Source organism: Thalassophryne amazonica, chromosome 14 (genome assembly GCF_902500255.1).
Source record: "Thalassophryne amazonica chromosome 14, fThaAma1.1, whole genome shotgun sequence".
Classification (NCBI taxonomy): Eukaryota; Metazoa; Chordata; class Actinopteri; order Batrachoidiformes; family Batrachoididae; genus Thalassophryne; species Thalassophryne amazonica.
The window spans coordinates 30607513-30625709 of NC_047116.1; the positions used below are offsets into that span (position 1 = coordinate 30607513).

Consider the following 18197-nt stretch of genomic DNA (forward strand, 5'->3'; position numbering starts at 1 on the left):
GCAAGTCTTAGTATTCATGTAATTGGTGGTAGTATTATTATTATTCATAACTCATTCAAAATAATAGTTTATGGCCTTAAAAGCTTATCGTTTTTGAGAAATGAATGGGTAAATAAAAGCTGTTGAGCAAGCGAAATAAACATAATTGGTCTCCTATCTTAAATAATGACTGAGTTACTGCTGATTACATGGGTTTTATGGTAATATGTTCCCCTCAGGAGCACCGCTTGAGGAATGAGAGCTGATTGGATTTTTTTTTTTTATGTCAACATTTTGTTTGAAGCTCATTTCATTGTTTTACAAAGACACTGAGGTCTACTGGGAATATTGCTGTCAGCAGTTTAAGAGGAAGTTGAGAATGGCACATTGTTGTTGGAATGTCATTGATGTGTAAGTAGCCAAAAATTGTAGATGCAGATTTATTTCCACAAGTAGACCAGTAGTTTCCTGACAACTTCTATTGTACACACTACACAGAGATTAGAAGCTGATGCTTTGGTATCTTCTTTAAACGTTTTTGAGGGAATGCTTGGAAGATATCTCTTGCTGCCACGTTATCAGTTGTTGGGGAACAAGAATATAAATTTTTGCCAGAGGCACTGCCTGATATAGAGATCACATCCTCAGGCTTTAGATTAGATTAGATTAGATAGAATTTTATTAATCCCTTGGGAAGACTTCCTCTGGGAAACAGGTTCCAGCAGTAGTAGCACACAGGGTAAGAAGCACACAGTGTCAAAATTGCAAGTAAAAAACAATTTGCAAATATAAATACCAAAAATACTGCTCGCTCTGGTTTACTGGCTACTACTATTCCTCTCGTTCCCGTCCTCTGTCTTCCTCTTACTCCTCCTCCACCTGAGTAAGGAGTTGTATAGCCTGAGGAACAAAGGGGTTTTTCAGTCTCTTGGTCCTGCACTTGGGAAGGAGCAGTCTGTTGGTGAAGAAGCTCCTCTGGTTGTGCAGAGGGTGACTGACATCGTCCATAATGTCCAGCAGTTTGTCCAGTGTTCTCTGCCACTGCCACCAGAGAGCCCAGCTTCATGCAAATCACAGAGCCAGCCCACCTAATCAGTTTGTTCAGCCTGGATATGTCTTTCTTGGATGTGCTACCCCCCCAGCACACCATGGTGTAAAAGAGGACCCTGGCTACCACGGACTGGTAGAACATCCACAGGAGTTTCCTGCAGATGTTAAATGACCGCAGCCAAAGTACAGCCTGCTCTGTACCTTTCTGTACAGTTGGTTGGTGTGGGTTGTCCAGTCCAGTTTGCTGTCCAGCCACAGCCCGAGGTACTTGTAGGAATCCACAACCTCCACCTCAACTCCCTCGATCAGAACTGGTCACGGTCTTGGTCTGGACTTCCCAAATTCAAATTCTTTGCCTTTGAGGTGTTGAGCTGTAGATTGATTGTGTTGGCACTAAGATGGTCCGATATGAAATTTTCCTGCCGATACCGATATCTGATATTTGTATTGCTGTTGTGGCCGATATCCGATATTTGCTGATATGAAAATTAATAGAAAATTTCAGATTTTAATAGTCACACTAGTAAAAAAAAAAATCATTTTTGTTTTTTATTGAATGTGCACATTCCCCTTTAAATTGTACAATAACATTGCACTGCCCATTAAACATGTAGGCAAGGATGTAATAGTAACAAAGCCTCTTTACCTATAATAATAAGCATTGGTCAAAGTTAACATTCACCCTCATCTTGGGTATGAACTAAAGTATGCATTACATGACAGTGACAAAGCTTATCTGACAGTCTGTAAACTTATTTAATAGGATTTGGTACCAAGCTTTGAATTTCAGTTCAAACTTAACTCACTGAAGCAATAATAACTTAACTCATTGAAACAATCATTTGTTAAATGGCCGAAAACCAAGTCCATATTTTTTTTTTTTTTTTTTTTTTTTTACTAAGAGAAGCATTTCTGTTTTTTCACAATGAATGCGATTTCTTTTTTCATCAACAATGAGTGATGCAGCTGAAAAGAGACATTCGCTATTGATGCTGGTCAAAGTTAACATTCACCCTCATCTTGGGTATGAACTAAAGTGTGCATTACATGACAATTACAAAGCTTATCTGACAGTCTGTAAACTTATTTAACCCTCTGGGGCCGACGCCGTCATATACGACAGCTGAGACCAGGCTTTACTAAATCATAAATAACTTTTTAATGATATGAGATAGAAACTTACTCTTTTTTTTTTTTTTGCTGAAAACTTAACTCCGTGGACTTTTGAGCCACCATCCACCATCTTTCTACTCCTCATAGAAGCTGTGTGATGACGTGCGCAATGTGTGTCCAATCAGAATTGGTTCACTGTCACATGGTTTTCCAAAATGTAATCGTAGGGCCGATTCACCTCACGTGACACACCAAAGATTGTTTTTAGGAGTGATGTGTTACTAGTTGGCCTGTTTGAATAACCCCCTGGCTGCTCCAATGTGCCCTGCGCCATTACGCACAGCGAAAGTGAAAGTGAGCACACGGAGAGCCTCTCATACAATCTCATGTGCTCAAACAGAGTGTGTGAGTAACAGGATTGCTCGACTAGTTTTCCTGTGAATGTTACTGGATAAAGCCTGGGTCCCACCGAGTAATGAAGGATGAATAATGAGCCACGCATGGGTGTGTCAGCGATTATTTGAAGAATGACCCACGTTTTCATCTATCACGTATCCGCTATGAAGGTGCCTCTTTGTGCCTCTGTACCCCGCATGTGCCATGTAGCAGTCTCTAGTGAGCCACGACCGACCTGTCATTAGAGCCTCGAATGGCTCGCATCAGTCACACTAAGCCATGTAGTGCTGTGATAGCGCCATGATAACGTCATGTTGGTGCACGTTTAGGCATGGGTTTGGTCCAAACCTCCAGACCTCCCACACCTGGTCCCTTTAAAGTGTGGGTTTTCAATTCACAGATTCACAGCAACATTTAAAGATGTCATTTTTTTTTTTTTAAATGCAGTCCATCTCTCCATTTGGGCGCATAAACAGTCAGTGTGGCACCAGAGGTTGAAAACACCTGTGTGCTGAATTCCTCATGGTCCAAAGTCTTTTTGGCAGAGCCTAGAAGCTCATGGCGAATCTTATTTACTGTGCCAAGGAGGGTGGTCTTCCGGCTGAGCAGTTGTTGTGCTAGTGACAATGAAGTAAAAAAATTGTCTGTGGTAACGGTTCTTCCTTTCCCCATAAATGGTTTCATAAGCTTCATCACCACATTTTCTGATAGTCTCTCCCCTGTAGGCTGACTGGGGTCTTGCCAAGATATGGGATGATGTTGGATATATACTTGGATTTCAGGTCACATGCCACCCAGAACTTTATGCCAAACTTGTCAGGTTTTGTTGCAATGTACTGCAGGAAACAGCAGCGAGTCTTAGTTGGAAAACGTTGCAGTGCTCTTACTACTATTAGCTTGTTCCTTGTATTCATTGTACACCATTGAATGATTGTTTTTCAAATGCGTCATCAAATTTGTGGTATTAAAAGACCTGGCGCTCACTTCACCTCACAAGACTTCACATTTGCACGAATTGCATATTGCTTTGCGGTTGTTGTCTTCGGACACAGTAAAATAAGTCCAGATTGCAGACATGTTGGCTACCCATTGACCTGCCTGAACGTCGACTGCGCATGTGCGAAAGGGGGCGTCTCTTCAGTTGCATTCAAGGACTGTTTTGAATCACAGAACATTGGAATCATGTGCTGCCACAAACAAGACAAAACATCGGCGAACATTTTTACTCATCGGACCGATACCAATATTTTTAAAATGACATATATCGGCCGATAATATCAGTGGCACCGATATATCGTCCATCCCTAGTTGGCACCAGGCAGCAAAGTCCTTCACTAGGCTCCTTTACTCCTCTGTCATCCCTGATGCATCCAACAATGGTTATGTTATCTGCAAACTTGTGGATTTGACACTGCTCAGAATTGTAGCAGAAGTCTGAGGTGTACAGGGTGAACAAAAGAGGGGCCAGCACTGTGCCCTGGGGTGCTCCGGTGCTGCTGATCAGTGTCAGACATGGTGTCCCTCAGCCTGACATATTGTGGCCTGTCGTTGAGGTAGCTGGAGATCCAAGTGACCAAACAGGGGTCCACTTGCATCCTGTTCAGTTTGTCCTTAAGCACAAGGGGCTGGATGGTGTTAATGGCACTCGAGAAGTTGAGGAAGAGAATCCTCACTGTGCTGCTTCCCTTATCCAGGTGTGAGTGGACTCTGTGTAGCAGGTGGAGGATGGCATCCTCCACACCAGCATCTGCCCGATATGCAAACTGCAGACAGTCCTGGGCGTTGTACCTGGGATTTGAGGAAGCCGAGGAAGAGCCGTTCCAATGTCTTCATCAGGTATGGAGTGAGTGCCACTGGTTGGAAGTCATTCAGCTCACTGGGCCGGTTTTTCTTAGGAACTGGAACGATGCATGATGTCTTCCAGAGGGTTGGCACTCTCCCTAGCTGCAGGTTAAGGTTCAAGATATGTTGTAGCAGTTCTCCCACTTCAGTCGCGCAGGTCTGCAGTAGTCTGAACACACCTTGTCCTCTCCTGCCACTTTCCTGGGATGAAGCTTCCTCAGCTGTCCTATGACCTTGTCCTCAGTGATGTATGGAGGAGGTTGTGTTAAGGAGGGGGAGGAGGAGGAGGGGGCTGTTGCTGTGATATCTGGTGTGCTGAGGGAAGAAGGAGAGATGGCTGCAGTGAGGGAGAGGGTGGGGGGGGGGGCACGTACTGGTTGAACCGGTTGAAGAAGTTGTTAAGTTTGTTTGCCCTCTCCATTGTCCCCCTTGTGACTTTAGTATTTGTAATATGGCCTGTGATGGTTTTCACGCCTTCCCAGACCTCCTTTATGTTGTTTTCTTTCAGCTTCTGTTCCATCTTTCTCCTGTAGCTGTCTTTTTCTTGTCTCACACAGTGTTTCACCTCCCACTGTGCTGCCTTCATTGCCTCCATGCCTCTGCTTCTGAAGGCGGCCTTCTTCCTGTTGAGGACAGCTTTGACTTCCCACATTACCCACGGTTTGTTATTGGGGTAATTGTGGACAGTCTTGGTTGAGCAGACCACATCTGCACAGAAGTTAAGATAATCTGTCAGACAGTGTGTCAGCTCCTCTATGTCCTCGCCATGCGGGTTTATCATCTCATCCAAGACTGTGGTGTTGTAGCAGTCTGCCAGGGCACTTTCCATTTCAGGGGACCACCTCCTGACAGAACAAGTGGTTACCAGCTGCCTTTGGGCCACGGAGGTGTACTGTGGCTATAGGTGGACCAGGTTGTGGTCAGACTTCCCTAGAGGGGGAGGGGTGTGACTTTGTATGCATCCCTCACATTAACATGCAGTAAGTCAGTTGTTCTGTTGTTTCTTGTTGGACAGTCCACAACCTGGTAAAAAGCAGCCAAAGTGGAGTCCAAAGTTGCATGGTTAAAATCCCCAGAAACGATCATCAGTGCCTCAGGGTGCTTTGTCTTTGGCTGTGACAGTGTGAATTTTCTCATAGGCAGTGGCTGCGTCCGCTCTCGGGGGATGTAAACACAGATGATGATCACGTGACCAAATTGCTCTTTGCAGTGCAAAAACAAACTGAAGTTGTCACTTATCATGCATGAAAAGTGAGTATGGCAAGAAAGCATTTGTAATGCAGTAAGCACAACTGGAAACCCCAGAGCAAACAACCAATCAGATGTAAAAAGGGAAGTCTTTAATCTCAGCTGTGGTGATAATAGTGTTTAGAACGCACCAGAGAATAAGTCCATTCAACAAATGTCTCCATGTGGAAACAAGCAAATGGGTTAACAGAGGAAATAACGGTGCCCATGAGGGAATGAGCAAACTGGTTAACCAGGAACACAGTCAGAGGCTCAAAACACAGAGGGCAAGCATACTACATAGGAAGTCTGGTAGGGAGGCAGGCTAAGCCTGAAGAACACAAGGAGGCGGCATGCGTTTGCATCTGGAGAGCAAATGCAGGAAATTAACGTGAGAGAGCAGGCATGGAATTGAGACAATCTGGCACTGAAGTGAAGGCTGTGGATGGCATTATCCTGCATGACTTGGTTAAGGAGAAGTGAGTGTGCACAAGTAAACAGAAGCCTGAGTGCTTATGAGGCAGGAAGTAAAACCAACAAACACAAGGAGTAAATGTGTCAGAATAAAAGCACAAGCACAAAATCGGTAAAGTAAATTCATTATTAGGCAAAGATAACATTAGAAAACCAGTAACCAAGAGAGCAAAAAAATAAACACAAGAGATGTGATCCAACGTGAGCCATGAGTATTGTCTTCTTTATTTTATTGCAGTTCATGTGTTGTGAAACATCCTTTAACCTTTCAAGGAAGTTAATTTGAAGGCATACTGCTTAAGGCCCCTTCACACATAACATGACATTAGGCAAATCAGGGTGAATGGGTGAAACCCCAGAAATTCCAGCCACAGTCGGGACGGACAGACAGTCAGACAGCTGTGTATGGATGACATACGATCCCATGGCAATGGTTTGGTGCTTGATCGTGTGCATGCACACGAACACAGTGTGACCATGGTGAGAGGTGTGATACCACATTGTGCACTCACAGCAGTGGAAGCAGTTAAATGTTGTACAAATGTTCATAAATTGAAGATCTGTGAGAACAAAATAATGAGAGACCATAGAACATTATAAGAACAATGAATGTACTCTTGAAATGTAAGACAATCATGTTACTGGTAATGATGTTTAAATGATGCTTGATGACTTGATGCTGAGACAGCATCTGTGTTAGAATTGAGGAAAGAAATGGATTTCTTTTTGTCTGTTAAAATATTTAATTCCTGTCATAAAGAGTAGAGAATACAAGAATTATCGTTCTTGTGTTCCTTTTTGTTCATGAGCCATGCCCATGGAAATAAACAAGGAATTAATGAAAATACATGAATGAGATGAAAGGTCAGGCCACCAAAGTTCACAGCTGCTGCGGACCACCTATGTAGAACAGCTCTGCTGCACGGACGTAAGGCATCCATGTGCTTGCATCATGAACACATCAGCCAGCCACACGGAGGGTCCGTGCATCTAGCTGTCTCTGGCCTCTTGGTGCTCCGAAGGACACCGTGTCATGTGGACAATAACTTAGGTGGCGGACGTGACATTAGCCTCACCAGCTGACTGATCACAATGAACACATGGATAGTTTTTCAAGTCTAAAATTTTTAAGATTGGATCAAAAAAGGTATGCCAATAGTTGGACTATTTTGGGTGCAACCAAAACATATGGGTCAGGTCCCCTGGGGTCCTAGAGCATCTAGAACAGGGGTGGGCGACTATTTTTTTTGCAAAAGGGCCAAATGAAAAACAGAAAATATTGTGGAGGGCTGGGCCAAAAGGGTAAATGCAAGTCTGCACAATAATAATTTTATTCCTATATAAAAAGCAGTAAATCACATTGTTTTGACAAACTAGATGTTTTGATTAGGCAATGAAAAAACGAGGTTACCTTACAAAAATGTAACTTATTCAATCAAATTTTCCAAGACAATAGTGAACAAAATGTGAAACATTTCTGACTCATTTGTGATCATTTTGAGTTACATTGACCCCAAAACTCATTTTGACTTTCATATACAATAGTGTTCAGAATAATAGTAGTGCTGTGTGACTAAAAAGATTAATCCAGGTTTTGAGTATATTTCTTATTGTTACATGGGAAACAAGGTACCAGTAGATTCAGTAGATTCTCACAAATCCAACAAGACCAAGCATTCATGATATGCACACTCTTAAGGCTATAAAATTGGGCTATTAGTAAAAAAAAAAGTAGAAAAGGGGATGTTCACAATAATAGTAGTGTGGCATTCAGTCAGTGAGTTCGTCAATTTTGTGGAACAAACAGGTGTGAATCAGGTGTCCCCGATTTAAGGATGAAGCCAGCACCTGTTGAACATGCTTTTCTCTTTGAAAGCCTGAGAAAAGGGGACGTTCAAGACATTGTTCAGAAGAACAGCGTAGTTTGATTAAAAAGTTGATTGGAGAGGGGAACACTTATACGCAGGTGCAAAAAATTATCTCCAATGCTTTAAAATGGACAAAAAAAAAGAGACACGTGGAAGAAAATGGAAAACAGCCATCAAAATGGATAGAAGAATAACCAGAATGGCAAAGGCTCACCCATTGATCAGCTCCAGGATGTTCAAAGACAGTCTGGAGTTACCTGTAAGTGCTGTGACAGTTAGAAGACGCCTGTGTTAAGCTAATTTATTTGCAAGAATCCCCGCAAAGTCCCTCTGTTAAATAAAAGACATGTGCAGAAGAGGTTACAATTTGCCAAAGAACACATCAACTGGCCTAAAGAGAAATGGAGGAATATTTTATGGACTGATGAGAGTAAAATTGTTCTTTTTGTGTCCAAGGGCCGCAGACAGTTTGTGAGACGACCCCTAAACTCTGAATTCAAGCCACAGTTCACAGTGAAGACAGTGAAGGATGGTGGTGCAAGTGTCATGATATGGGCATGTTTCTTCTACTATGGTGTTGGGCCTATATATTGCATACCAGGTATCATGGATCAGTTTGGATATGTCAGAATACTTGAAGAGGTCATGTTGCCTTATGCTGAAGAGGACATGCCCTTGAAATGGGTGTTTCAACAAGACAGTGACCCCAAGCACACTAGTAAACCAGCAAAATCTTGGTTCCAAACCAACAAAATTAATGCCTCGCAGATGTGAAGAAATCATGAAAAACTGTGGTTATACAACTAAATACTAGTTTAGTAATTCACAGGATTGCTAAAAAAAACAGTTTGTAGTCAACAGCAGATGCTACTATTATTGTGAACACCCCCTTTTCGACTTTTTTTTTTTTTTTTACTAATAGCCCAATTTCATAGCCTTAAGAGTGTGCATATCATGAATGCTTGGTCTTGTTGGATTTGTGAGAATCTACTGAATCTACTGATACCTTGTTTCCCATGTAACAATAAGAAATATACTCAAAACCTGGATTAATCTTTTTAGTCACATATCACTACTATTATTCTGAACACTACTGTACTGTTGAAACAAAGTTACTGTTGGACCAATGAGGTTCTTAGCTTTCTAAAGATATCACATCAATCGTCATTATAAACCAGATATTAAAGACACAGATCATTGTCACTGAACTGTGCAGAAAAAAGAGAAGTGTCCCAGTGCACTAGTTCTTATCATGTCTTTGCATGACTACATTTGCATTTCCTACCACTTTCCACATTTTAGTGTTTCTCAGTTCTTTTTTTCCTTGTTCAGTGAGAGAAATCTAGTCTCTGTTGATCTTTAGCAAGTGTATCAAAGTCAGGCTGAATGTCTGAGGTGCAGATGCGAAGCTCAGCCAACAGATGATCATCAGTGAGAGAGGACCTGTACCTGGATTTATTAAAATTCATTAAAATTCGGCATTCAGCATCTGCCTTTCTCTTTTTGGCATGAGCGGACATTTTTGAGGAGCGGTACACATTAATTGGTTTAATCATTTCTGAGAACAAATATAAAAAAAAAACAACAGGCTTCAAAATAAAAGCAATGCGGTTTTAGTTCAGTCATAAAGGCCCAGTCACACGATAACAGCTGAACGAAGGAGAAAAAGTCAAAAAGTCACAAATCGTCTGGAAAAGGTGGTCCGGCGCTGAATCCATGGCTCCATCCACCATCTCCGTCGCTGTCCCCATGGATAATTCCCATGGATCACATGAACGCGCAGTGCCAGGCTGAGTGGCATGGGGTTGATTGCTCCATGTCAAGCTCTGCTATTACGCGAAGGTGCCGTGCCAGGCTGTGTGGCATGCATTACGTGATAGCACTGTGCCAGGTTGTGTGGCGAACGTGATGGCGCTGTGCCAGGCTGTGTGGCATGCATTACGCGATGGCACCATGCCAGGCTGTGCGGGTGTGTGGAATGCATTACATAATGGCGCAGTACCAGGCTGTGTGGTGTGGGGCAATTGCTCCATGCCAGGCTCACATACACGCAGCCACAAACGGCTTGGGAGGTGGACGGTCATCTGCAACACTAACTTGATTGAATAGTAAATATTTTATTCTTTAATTTCCAGGTATTCGCGGGCTGGTCCGAGTCAGCCAAAGGGCCGGATACGGCACACAGGCCATAAAATGCCCAGGTGTGATCTCGAACATCCCTCATCCAGTTTGCCTGGATAAAACGTAGCACGTCTGGCCTTACTGTAGTGAATTGTAAGGCCCCTGTATTTCTTTGAATTGTACGAGGGCTGTCAATAAAGTTACGGTCCTTTTTATTTTTTTCAAAAACTATATGGATTTCATTCATATGTTTTTACGTCAGACATGCTTGAACCCTCGTGCGCATGCGTGAGTTTTTCCACGCCTGTCGGTGACGTCATTCGCCTGTGAGCACTCCTTGTGGGAGGAGTCGTCCAGCCCCTCGTCGGAATTCCTTTGTCTGAGAAGTTGCTGAGAGACTGGCGCTTTGTTTGATCAAAATTTTTTCTAAACCTGTGAGACACATCGAAGTGGACACGGTTCGAAAAATTAAGCTGGTTTTCAGTGAAAATTTTAACAGCTGATGAGAGATTTTGAGGTGATTCTGTCGCTTTAAGGACTTCCCACGGTGCGAGACGTCGCTCAGCGCTCTCAGGCGGCGTCATCAGCCTGTTCAAGCTGAAAACCTCCACATTTCAGGTTCTACTGATCCAGGACGTCGTGAGAGAACAGAGAAGTTTCAGAAGAAGTCGGTTTCAGCATTTTATCCGGATATTCCACTGTTAAAGGAGATTTTTTTAATGAAAGACGTGCGGACGGGTCCGCGCGTCGGGACGCAGCCGCCGCGACGCTCCGCCACAGGAAAAACACCTCTGTTGAAAGCCTTAAGGACAAGTTGGAACATGTCCTGCCTGTTAAACAATTTCTCATATACTCACTCCACTGAAAGCCATCAAAAGCCGCCTGGATTTTACAAATGGTTATCAACACGGAGGTGTTTTTCCTGTGCCGCCGCACCGCGTCGGCTGCGTCCCGACGCGCGGACCCGTCCGCACGTCTTTCATTAAAAAAATCTCCTTTAACAGTGGAATATCCGGATAAAATGCTGAAACTGACTTCTTCTGAAACTTCTCTGTTCTCTCACGACGTCCTGGATCAATAGAGCCTGAAATGTGGAGGATTTCAGCTTGAAACAGGCTGACGATGACGGCTGAGAGCGCTGAGCGACGTCTCGCACCGTGGGAAGTCCTTAAAGCGACAGTCTCACCTCAAAATCTCTCATCAGCCGTTAAAATTTTCACTGAAAACCAGCTTAATTTTTCGAACCGTGTCCACTTCGATGTGTCTCACAGGTTTAGAAAAAATTTTGATCAAACAAAGCGCCAGTCTCTCAGCAACTTCTCAGACAAAGGAATTCCGACGAGGGGCTGGACGACTCCTCCCACAAGGAGTGCTCACAGGCGAATGACGTCACCGACAGGCGTGGAAAAACTCACGCATGCGCACGAGGGTTCAGGCATGTCTGACGTAAAAACATATGAATGAAATCCATATAGTTTTTGAAAAAAATAAAAAGGACCGTTACTTTATTGACAGCCCTCGTATTTGGTTAAGTCTGGCACAGCTGGAGCAGGAATTGACGGCATGCAAGACTGTCTTCCAGAAGTCAGCCAACAGAGAAATCTGTTCACCCTCCCAGCTGGCTCATACTTTATTAATGACTGGTTCAGATGATGAAAAGAAAAGGTTATAAAGGAAAGAAACATGTCCATTAGATAAAAGCTCAGCTCTACTCCACTATTCTACTCTCTCTACTTAAGTCTACTCCACATGGTGGTAAGATTTGAAGAACTAAAGAAGAGTGAGTTCTCGCAAAGCCACATAGGTAAAAATATCTAAGGAAATCTGAGCTATTAAATTGGCACATCCGCCTGGGATTATACCTAGGGATCATGCTGGATATCCCATCTATTCTGAGAACCCCCCCAGGAGTAGCTGGAATGTCGCTGGGAAGAGGAACATTCTGGTCGCTTTACTTAGACTTCTGCCACCATGACCCAGTCCATGGTCAGAGATGGAAAAGCAATCCATGTCCTGGTTTTTAAATATGAATTTGAGAGCAAGCTTGAATTGTGATTTAAAGCATAGTAGGAGGAAGAAATCCTACTGTATATCCCATCTATCCTGGGAATACCCCAGGAGTAACTGGAATGTGGCTGGGAAGAACATCTGGGTCATTGCCGTTTTGACTTTCACAATAAACTTAATTTGATTGAACTGCTAATTAAATGTTATATGAACACCAGATAACACTGGTCAACAACAGCAAACAAAAATTCTTGAATTGACTTTGATGTAGGGTAATTTTGGGGCGCTTAGTCCGAATCTGAGCTCGGATTTCCTCTATTCTATCATTTTTCTTGCAATCTGCATGTTCCGTATTGATGGATTACACAAATTTGCTCATTCACTCATGAGTTTAGCACCACTAATCATGCACAAAAGCAGCTTCAAAAGCATAGTTTTTAAACCAGGTTCGCAAAATGTGAACAAGAGCTGTAATATCATTTATGGTGCAGAAGGGGTGTGCGAGACTGCTTCAACGCTTGATATGTTGTCACATTTCAAAAACATAATGTGATTGGCACTAACACCAGATTTGGATTCAGTGCCCCAAATTGCCCAAAATCTGTTGAAAAACTCCATGCAAGATAAATTGTTTTGACCAGTGTAATTCTTGCAAAATAGGTGTGTTGACTTCATGTGTGGATTGTCAGTATGTAAGTGTCATACAACACAGTGATACAGCGTTGACACACCTTTTATAAAGAAGCATGTTTGGAACATGTGACATAGTCACATTAAATTACTTTATGTTCAGAAACTGGGCGCTATCTTTAATTACCAGTCTATAAAATTAATTGGCTGAATGGCTTATTCCTTATGTGCATTCATGTGTGTGTTCTGCTGATAAAGTAGGAGCAGTGTGTGTGTGTGTGTGTGTGTGTGTGTGGTGGATTCTCCACAGACCTGTTTTGACCGAGTTAATCAGTTATGTCCGCATGACATAAAATTCAGAATAAGCTTACAGAGCTGTGACAAAGAATTTTCTCTTGATTTGTTCAGCTTCAATGTATATCTAATTTATAACAGTTTCAGATATTCAAACTAAACTGAACACTACAGTATAAGGGTACAACACCTGCATATTACATGTTTGACACTAATTCATTCAAATTAATGCTTTGTGATTCAGTGACACCACAATACATGGTTCTGTATGCCCTTGACAGTTCATCAGTTCTGTCCAAAATGGAACTGCTTTATCCTCAACTAACATGCAAACCTTATTTAACCCATATTGGCTCCATGTTGTTTGAGCTGATTGTGACCTTGATAAAAATGTTTGTATAGGAGATCTTTTTGGACAAAAAAACAACAAAAAAACAAAACAAAACCAAAAACCCAGAAGGAATAGGTCTGTTGCTTTTTTTAATAGGACTGTATGTACTAGAGTTGTCATATTACTAGCATTTCAAACTCTGTACCAATACCCAGGAAAAATTATGGATGGGTATTGGTAGGCTTCGTTCAGCTGTTATTGTGTGACTGGGCCTTTATGACTATTCTGTTTTCTATACTGCTGAGGGAAAAATGCTAAAAAAAAAAAAAAAAAAAGTTTTTTTTAAATGAAAATTTGAAGAATACAAAAGCATATCATTGATAACACTATTTTTAAGTTGTCTTGATGCAGTGGAAAATACAGTAACATTACTGCAAGGTGTGCGTGTGTGTTTTAGACTCCGCGTCGTGCATTCAAACCGTATAATGCACAGCTTCAGTTGTTTAATCTGCTTATAACATGGTCCTACACAGTGAGCTAACACACAAATATTTATTTAAGTTAACAGAACTTGATAAAAATGCGTAAGTTTTTGGGACTATTTTATGCCAGTCTCAAGATATTTTCATCCTTGGCAACCGTTCTCTTCTTCTTTCCTGTCTTCAATCTTGTCCAGTTCGTCCGATGTTAAATCTTTATGCCATTGCTTTTGCTGTTCTTCTCGTTTGCTCTCCTCCTCTTCCCATTCCTCAAACGTTTTATTTTGGCCAAAAATATTCAAATTCACTTGGAAATCCATGTTTTATTGCGTTTCTGTCACTCACCTGTCAAAACACAGCTGATCTGCGCCAACTGATTTGTGCGTTGCTATGGTGATGACCAGAGTGGAGTGATATTACAGTAACTTACAGTAATGTTCAGAATAATAGTAGTGCTATGTGACTAAAAAGATTAATCCAGGTGAAATTGGTCTATTAGTAAAAAAAGTAGAAAAGGGGGTGTTCACAATAATAGTAGCATCTGCTGTTGACGCTACAAACTCAAAACTATTATGTTCAAACTGCTTTTTTAGCAATCCTGTGAATCACTAAACTAGTATTTAGTTGTATAATCACAGTTTTTCGTGATGTCTTCACATCTGCGAGGCATTAATTTTGTTGGTTTGGAACCAAGATTTTGCTTGTTTACTAGTGTGCTTGGGATCATCGTCTTGTTGAAACACCCATTTCAAGGGCATGTCCTCTTCAGCATAAGGCAACATGACCTCTTCAAGTATTTTGACATATCCAAACTGATCCATGATACCTGGTACGCGATATATAGGCCCAACACCATAGTAGGAGAAACATGCCCATATCATGATGCTTGCACCACCATGCTTCACTGACAGAAGGGCTTTTGTATTGTAGTTTTTGTAGCCTTTTAATACTTTTAAGTAGGAATATAATCCTGTCCACTTCACAATTGCATTGCCTCATTCTTATATTTGTAAATATTCATAATCCTGCCATTGTCCATCTCACTTCAGCAAACTTGGCTCACATTGTATCAAAGATTAAACGAAACAAGGTTGGAGACAGTAATAGTCATTTTAGTGCCACTGAACTTCAAAAATGCATTATACATACTGAGTGGTATTTTAAATGGTACACTAATTCTCACACTTCATCCTTCTGTATGTGACTAATCCCAAATTGTCCTCACATGAACACCTGCTGTGGGTTATCTCCGAAGGAGGATGATTTTAGATGAAGCAAGGCAAATTTATTCATAAACTGTAGCACATTTCAGACACAAAAGCAATTCATTGTGCTTCACATAAGGGGAAAAAGATTACAAAATAAAACAGAAAAGTGAGAAATTGAAAGCAATAAGGTAAATTATACTCAAATAGTAAGTCCTTTCAGTGTCTCCCTTGTTTTCACTCAGGCTCACCACAGCAAATCTATATGTTGATTTGACACAAGTTTTCCACTGGATGTCTTTCCTGATGCAACTCCACACTACATCGACAATGGGCAGGGGAGGGTTTGATCCGGGAATCTTCTGCACCATAAACAAGTGCACTAACCGCTTGTCCACCACCCCTGTCAAAAATTATACTCAAATACAAAAGGAAATTCATCAACCTTCACATAAGGGGGAAAATACAACCGAAAAGTTAGGAACTGAAAGCATTAAAGTAAAGCACACTCAAATAAGATTTGTTTGATTGCTTTTTTGGGGGGAGGGAGGATTGCCGCTAGGGGTCTCCAGAGTAATGTATGCCTGCATCGCCTCCCTCACCCCATCCATAAACCTCCTCCTTGGCCTTCCTCCTGTCCTCCTGCCGTGTGGCTCCATCCTCAGCATTCTTCTCCCTGTATAACCCACGTCCCTCGTCTTTGCGGGTCCAAACCATCAGTTTCACCTCTTTCTGTTGTGTGTTGGGGGGTGTGGCTGGATATTTTGGTGTTCTTTTCTTTTCTTTGCTCTCCAGGTGGCATGAGAACTGATTTGTCTGTGGAGAAGGTGCTGGCTGAAGAGTCCTTCACCCTCATCAACATCATGTGCAGCACCTGTGAATGGTGCTCACATGCAACCTTAAAGACTTTCAGCTGAAGCAGATAATTGGATGGCGTTCTGCATTTAAGTCATGTGTGATTCAAGCAGAACTGCTGGGAACTCGACCTTGTGATGTTCGTTTGTGAGACGCTGAGGACCGCGCCTGGGTTTGACACATCGAGCCCGTGAAGCAAGGAAAGGTGAGGAACACATGCTGTCAGCACACATCAAAGGTGATTAAGTGTTTGACTAATTGTTGATAGTAACTTGGTATTTTGTTACGCAGTATACTTGAATTTGAGATGAGAATTGTGCAGCTTGCTTCTCACTGCTGTGGCGTGCGGACGAGTGATCCTCCACCTGTTGTGAGAAGCTGCTCATTTGCATAAAGTTAAAAATACAGACCTGAATGTGTTGCTGATAGTGTGTGTCTTTTGAAGGATATTAGTTGTAACTGCTGACTTGCCTCACCTCTTCTATGCTTCGCAGAGAGTCGGTTTGTCGTGTCCACCTGGGGGGTGTTTGGCGGTGGTAGTGGGTCCAGAAGCGCCGGGCTTTGATCCTTTTGGGCGCTGGAGAGCGTGCCAGCCTTCACTCCACCAGAAGGACGCCATTTTGGTTTTTACACTTTGTTGTGCACCAGCGGGTGAAATAAATACATTGTTTTTTGGAACCGCTTTCTGGTTATTTTTAGCGCTGGGTTCCGTTTGACGCAGGTCCGCTCCTCAACCCGTGTCGACACATAACACTTTCACTTTGTCTCCAAACTGTTTGACTTGCAGTGTCATATGTTCATTCCTACTCCTGTCCATGCTCATCACTCTCAAGGTAAATCCAAGCATCTTTAACCCTGCCACTTCCAGCTCCGCCTCCTACTGCCTTCAAGCCACACAACATAGCTGATATTACTGGCACCTTGTGAACGTTCCCTTTAACTCTTTAAAGATATCCTTCAATCACAAATCACTTCTGTCTCTCTTCTCCACCCTGTCTCCACTTTCTTGTTCACCTCTCCACCTGTCTTTGTGTTCTTCATGTGGCACCACCTGTGTGTGGTGTTGTGCGAAGGCTGCAGCCACAACTGTTAACAGAAAGCTGTAACAAACCCAAAATGTGATGTGAAGGCCTCCTTGTTTTTCTCCTTAGGAACTCTAGAAAGGAGCTAAATGACATCCGGTTTGAATTTACCCCCGGGCGAGGTAAGTGCTCATCCTAATTAGATAAAAATGCCCTTTTCTGTTTGTGATGCCGTCGTCGTGTACTGTGAATCATACTGTGTGTGTAATGGGTAATATCTGTGATACGTAGAAGTGCTCATTTCAGCATCTGATACAATTATCTGCTGAGTGGAATGCTTCAGAGCTGATATTTGTTATATTATTCCCTCAAAAGACACTGCTGATGGCGTCTCCCAGGAATTGTTCTCAGCCGGTCTGGTCAACGGGCACGATGTTCTTATTGGTAATGTTACACCTCTATATTTTGTTAAATTGTACAGCTTGAATACATGCTTGCACAAACCCATGAAATTTGAGTATCTCTTTTGTTCTCAGAACAGGTTATTATCAGAGATGGAAACTTTTTCTTTCTTCACATCCACAATTCTTGTTTGTTGTGATATTTTGAATCTTACTTTACACACTGCAATTTCCTAATTGTAGAAAATGCTGCAATTGTAGAACTTATTCTTGTCTCTACATTTACATATGCAGTATGTCCTCATATTTTGCTGTGCATTTTGTAAGACTGTCATTTAAAGTCTCTCTGTAATGGTACCCGTGGGCAAGAAGACACTAATGGCTACAGCAATATGGCATTTGGCACAGTGACCTTGACCTTCATCCAAATGATTAACCTCTGCCTAACCTTGCCAGGGCAATTCTAGGGTCAGTTTGGAACTCTTTGTAACATTTGATCTAAATCTGATAGACGAAATGACCACCAACTCCACCAGGTGATTTCACTGATTAGCAGCAGACGGGATGAGTTCATCCCGACACCTATGTCAATGCCTAAGATTGATTTGGTGCAAAAAGTAGGGAAAAGTAACAGGTCTATTCAGCTTTCTTTTCAGTAAGACAAAATTAGGTGGCTGACTGGAGGTGCTGTGACAAAAAAAATGTACTGTTGCCCTCTTGGTGAAACCATCTCAGGGATGTCTTGTCAAAAGTAGGTTTTGGGGATCTGTCTAACTTTGACCGGGCGTATAAAAGGCTTGAAAAGAGCCATTAACATGTGAGTCCATGTGCCATTGAGAGGACACTGGTCAAGTCCCTGGAAAAGACACCTACTTGATACAATAGGGTCATGGACCATTCTCT

At 42.2% G+C, this 18197-nt stretch overlaps 1 protein-coding gene across 4 annotated transcripts in view; it reads left to right on the forward strand.

Moving 5' to 3' along the window:
• Nucleotides 1-18197, forward strand: part of stk39 (serine threonine kinase 39) — a 105132-nt gene that overhangs the window by 62716 nt on the left and 24219 nt on the right. For all 4 annotated transcript variants that reach the window (XM_034187084.1, XM_034187083.1, XM_034187085.1 and 1 more), the window contains 2 exons: nucleotides 17023-17075; nucleotides 17269-17337. In XM_034187084.1, coding sequence (XP_034042975.1) covers nucleotides 17023-17075; nucleotides 17269-17337 — 122 coding nt within the window. The remainder of the gene's footprint in view (nucleotides 1-17022; nucleotides 17076-17268; nucleotides 17338-18197) is intronic.